Source organism: Cryptomeria japonica, unplaced genomic scaffold (genome assembly GCF_030272615.1).
Source record: "Cryptomeria japonica unplaced genomic scaffold, Sugi_1.0 HiC_scaffold_30, whole genome shotgun sequence".
Taxonomy (NCBI): Eukaryota; Viridiplantae; Streptophyta; class Pinopsida; order Cupressales; family Cupressaceae; genus Cryptomeria; species Cryptomeria japonica.
Window position 1 is genome coordinate 1052290 of NW_026728852.1, and position 5535 is coordinate 1057824.

Sequence of the window (5535 nt, forward strand, 5' to 3'; positions counted from 1 at the left end):
CATCCCACCACATTGGTTGATAGTTGGACGCAACGTTGGCCCTCATGACAGTGAATCTCCTACCACACTGAAAGGTAGCATGGTCAGTAGCAGAGCACTTTTTGCAAAAATTCAATTTCATAGAATGACAATGTGAGATGAGGAAGTTGAACCAAAAAAAAATGTAGAGGAAAAGTTTTTGTTTGTGAGTTAAAAGAAGGAAACACGGGCTTTATGAATAAGAAATATTCATAAATGAAGGAACCAACATTGAGCACTAGCTCCTCGTCATAGAACGATTGAAATTCCAGGACAAAGAACCATTTGGCACAAGGGTAGATTTTATTTCGTCCTCCATATGCTCTTTCCAATTTATGCCAATCTTATACAAATGTATTTCACATAGCTTTGGCCAAATCTTCATGAATCTGCATATAATGGCACAGTCCTGGAGATATTATTCTCTTTCATGGGGAAAGCTATCCGTACATAGCTCAAAGATTGAATTTGAATGTTGAACAAATTAAGGTAGGCTAAGAGGAGTACCCAAGTGAGTTGGGGATGAAAAAAAACGTACATATTCAAATGACAAATTAGGGCCAACAATTCTTTGACCCTCTTTCGAGCCCTAGGCAACCCGAGTCAAATCCTCCCAAAAATTTAATGGAAAGACTTCGTCAAATGCATGGAATTTGTCAGGAAGGCTGCACAAAGCACAAACCCCCACGACGCCCCCACCATGCAATAGATTTGAACCATCAATACCTGCAATGTAAGCCATCATCACAAAGTCTTAGGCCATGAAAACACGATCATGGAGCAAGAAGAGTTTAAGGTGTCCTATAAATCACACCCTAGAATCTCCACACTCGAATCCACAACACCAGGAGATGCCCTCAATAAATCACGATAGCATAAAACCCCATTTTGGTCAGTGAGCAAAGGAGCAGAGTTATGCAGAGACATTAAGTCTTTGAAATTTATTTAATTGTGTTGAGAGACATTGTACTAATTTAAGCTAACAGTTGCACGTTATGTCCATAGGAAGGTTTGTTCTAAATATTGGAGGAAATGGTTTTGTTTTATATTTATTATGATGTTAGGTTCTTACATACAATATTAACTTTCATTTTTGAGGGTTAATTTGTATTTTAGATGTCTTCTCTTTGAGGTAGATGAATAATATTTTTTTGTTTACAAAATCAATAAAATATTTTCTTTAATATGTTATTTGGAGTCAAATTGTTTTTTAATTTCTTAACTTGTTTCTTACAATAACTTAACATTATGGTGCGTGTGTTTTCTTTTTCATCCTTTTTTAATTTAAAAATGATTAAAATATCATAAATATATCATAGATCTTATTTCATATTAATATTTTCTTTTATTAATTCATTTGTGTTTTTTTTCTAAGTATTTTCATGTGATAACAATGGTCAGTTTTGTAATTTATGTTGATGGATGGTGAGCATAAACTTATAGCATTATAGTCTTAGCCATTATCATCATTGTGAGATTGTTTAGTTGTAGTATTAGAAAATTATACTAAACCATTGATAGTTTTAGGGATTTAAACCAGCCATAGATGGTGGTCAACGAATGAATGGATGGCCTACAACTGGACGATACCTATTAAGGTCTTGACCAGTGCGCTTAAGGGTTAAATATCTAAATGAAAGAAAGAGAATTCTTGTGTTGCATACATCTCACATGAAGCTTGATATAAATCAACTTCCAACAAAATAGATTGTTAAAGTATATCATGAGGAATGTTTATGGTAACCTAATTAATATTAACAAAATTATGTATGTACTCATTCTTTATCTAATTTATCTTCTATTGGTATGTGAAAATTGATCATCCTATAGATCTTAAATTTCGTTGGCTTGGCAATTACTTTTTCAGTACAAATTAGTTAATGCATAAGTGCAAGAGGGTCAAAAAGTACCTTCCATTGGAGGCTCAAGGGAAAAGCATCAAAAGAAATTGTTTTTCCATTATTAAATAAAAGAGCCGTTGTTATTTTGGTATGTAAAGTGACCTTTGTAAATCATAAAATATATGGAATGTGAAAAGTCAAGAGATTTGATACAGGGTGAGTGCATTGATATAGCTCAAGCTATGATTTTTATTGCAAGATTCTAATTTGCACTATGTTAGATAATAGAATAAATAGAAGATTTATTTATGTGTAAATGTGATCCATATTAGATAAACCACATTAAATCTATGTTATAAATTATTATTTTTTATTTTTATTTTACATTATAATTGATATTATTTATTTCTTAATTTTCAATGAACAAAAACTATCTTCTATTAAAGATACAAATGGAAGACTATATATACTAGAAATATCTTTCCTTACAATTGGATGGAAAAGAAAAGAATAGTGAAGAATACAGCCCATGAAATATTTTTGTATTTCTGACAGCAATAATTGGTTCGATCTAAAAATAGGAAATTTTTATTCTAATTCAGAAATTGATGAACAAACTATAAGAGTACGCGGACGTTCCATAGATTTTTTTAGAGATTTTTCTGCCACAGAGTTCGGCAGATCTAGAGTTTCACACTGCAAGTTACCTAACTGTAGACACAAAACATTCCAGTAATTTACCTAACTGTAGACACAAAACATTCCAATAATTTTATTCAATGCTCCGTGAGCTGTATTCAACGGTTGATTATACCGAAATTCAAAGGTACCCATCGAAGAAATCTTGGACTGTAGTGTAAAGAATCTCTGGATAAAGCTCACAAACTTCCACGTCTTTGGGCTCTTCCATTTTAAAATTGTATTGACACCCATTAATGAAGATGTCATGTGTCAGGGAAGCCACTATGCTCTCTGGAATATTGTTGGCTGCACAGAGAAAAAACCAAAAAGCAAATAAATCCACAATAGATATGGAATAAATGAGTAAGCCAAATTGGCTGTTATGGAGTTTTCTGATCTCTATCCCTTCAGAACTTTTCTTAATGCTAGTAATGATTATGGTGAAATTTGGCATCGTAATATACCTTTGGCCAAGTCCAAGAGATCTTGTTCTGAGATACAAACCCGAGGAAGAGTTTTTCCAATCTTCTTCTCCCAAATTGCTGCAAGCTCATTAAGTGTGAGGAAATTCTTGGGTGGTCTGAAATGCACAATTTTGTTAACAGTCCGGACATCCTCCACAGCCTTTATGGTGTACTTCCCAATGTCTTCCCCAGTCACAAAGTATGCTGTTATTAACAATGCAATGCATAAAGTAACATTATATTAATTATATTAGATTTTCAAAATAGATTTAACAATTTTTTATATCAATATTTCAAATCACATTCTACTATTATATCAATATTTCGAGTCACATTCTACTATTATAGAGACAAAAATATGATATAATTCTGTATCCATGTCTACAGTCCATCATTCTGTAATATGATATTACTTAATACTTTACCCTTGATGTTTCCATCTCCATAGATTTCAAATTGGTCTTGGGGAGGAGGAAGCTCAGAGGGATGGGTATGATAAAAGTAAGGCCACCCAGCAATGGAATTGCAGCAGATGTAAGTGTATGGAATGTTGGCTGCCTCTACTGCCCTCCTAATAAGTCTCTTTTCTTTGTAAAAGCTTAGCCCTGGCTCCACTGGATTGGCTCTGTCTATATCATGCCCAAATTCTGACGGAAGAAACCTCTGCATCAAAGTTGCTCAATAATTCTTGTGTCAGTTATAGCTGAAAAGCATTAAAAAGAAATAATGTTTGGGTCCTAAGTCCTGACCTTAACCGTGCCAATTTCTTTAATGGCGTCTACAATCTTGAGCTGATCTGTGAGTTGACCGCCCCCTGCAACAGAAATAACAACATCGATGCCTTGCATGGCCTTTACCATTGAACTGTGATCGTTTAAATCTCCCTGCAGAACACCCATTATAACACAGTGTATGTTAATAAGATCGATAATAAGATCGATTACAAATTCCATGAGACCTATAACACAGTGTACTTTAATAAGACCCATAGTATACGTTAAATCTCCCTGCAGAACACCCATTATATCATGGTGTACGTAAACTGGCTGCTATCTAACAATAAAGAAAACACTTGCAATAATAATTACCATGAACAAACCAGCAAAGCTTAATTATATATTCTAAACCCCTATAATCAAACAATCAAAACAATCTATAGCCTCTATAAAAACAATATTGTAAACAACTATACACAATTCACCACTCTCTCGAATATCACTCTGGCCTAGACTACAATAATCATTTCTCTACAACGGAATTTCTGACATACATAGATAATGTTAACACCAGAATCTTTCAATTCATGGAGGCACTTTTCTTTGGCAGCATCAAAGGCAGTAGTGGGTCTTATAAGAGCATAAGTAGGATGGCCTGCAGCTACAGCTGCAAGAGCAACAAAGCGACCAATATAACCAGTGGCTCCAATCACTAGTATTTTACAAGTACTAATACTTTTCTCTTCCTTCACAATATGGTCATATGAAGCAATCTCACAAATGGAGGCCATGACTGATACCGAATCTTCCTCCAATATTTGAGTATGAAGGCAGAGATCAAAAGAATGAGGGAATGCAGCAGCGCTTGGAGCCATTTTTATTTCCAAAAATCTTAACAACTCTTACCCAACTTAGGAATTTGGAAGAACTAAGTTGGTGTGGGTAAAGCAGGCAAACACGCAAAATATATATAGTAGATTGCTCCAGGAGAATTTCTCAATATTATTCCTAGCATGATGTAGGCGACCTGAATGTAATGCATATGGACGATTTGCTATTGATCGGCAGGTAGACTTCACCTTTTCCACAATAATAAAATACAAGTTAGTATTAAAATGTTCATGGTGGTTTCAGCAGTGCCCATTAAAACATAGACTTTAAATATTTTATAATTTTCTTTAGAATAGAAATTGATAACGTGATGGAGATCTGTTAGTATATCTTACTTTTCCTTCATTGGAATAAATTGTTTAGGTGATATTAAAATCATTACTGTGAATGAATCCATAAAATAATCGTTTTGGGTCCCTACTGGTAATCATGGAATCAGGTTAAAAACATATTTTAATATTGTGTATACTTTTTTATTGAAGATGGATATTGAGCTATAATTATAGTTAGTATTATTTTAATATGACTGGGATATTTTATAATTATCTTAAGGTTATATAACTAGTAATTGTATCTTGGAGTGCAATAGGTATGTCAAAGAGGTGTGGATGTGAGACCAAATGATTAAAAACTTTATTGATAATTTGATGTACATTTACCATGTTTAAATAAGCGTATTATATACTAGGTTGCAATAACTGATGCTTATAACTGTCTAACTACGATCTGTAATTTAATAAAATCAATTTACGCTAACATTCCCTCCTTTTTACATTAATCGTAAAATTATAGAATTCACCCCCATCCTTGAGGCTTATACAACAAAACTCAGAAATATGAATACATATTTTTGAAGAGCTTTCCTTGAAGAATGCATGTATTGGGAAGCTTATATTTTCAAGTTGCATTCTCGAGCTTCAAAAT

At 33.5% G+C, this 5535-nt stretch overlaps 1 protein-coding gene across 1 annotated transcript; it reads right to left on the reverse strand.

Annotated features, from left to right (window-relative positions):
* Positions 1-2424: 2424 nt before the first annotated feature.
* LOC131861616 (leucoanthocyanidin reductase-like) lies at positions 2425-4627 on the reverse strand. The gene is made up of 5 exons (XM_059214970.1): positions 4275-4627; positions 3754-3888; positions 3430-3667; positions 3005-3208; positions 2425-2846 (listed from the first exon to the last, which is right to left on the reverse strand). Exons 1-5 carry the CDS (start codon positions 4593-4595, stop codon positions 2680-2682), a joined length of 1065 nt encoding a protein of 354 aa, XP_059070953.1. The 5' UTR covers positions 4596-4627; the 3' UTR covers positions 2425-2679.
* Between the last annotated feature and the right edge of the window lie 908 nt (positions 4628-5535).

Excerpts from the sequence above, each read along its gene's own strand:
- LOC131861616 (XM_059214970.1), bottom strand. The coding sequence starts at position 4,595 with ATGGCTCCAAGCGCTGCTGCATTCCCTCATTCTTTTGATCTCTGCCTT. Across the intron at positions 3,668-3,753 it reads AAGAAATTGGCACGGTTAAG|AGGTTTCTTCCGTCAGAATT; the intron begins GTCAGGACTTAG and ends ACTTTGATGCAG. Across the intron at positions 2,847-3,004 it reads TCTCTTGGACTTGGCCAAAG|CCAACAATATTCCAGAGAGC; the intron begins GTATATTACGAT and ends TTCTCTGTGCAG.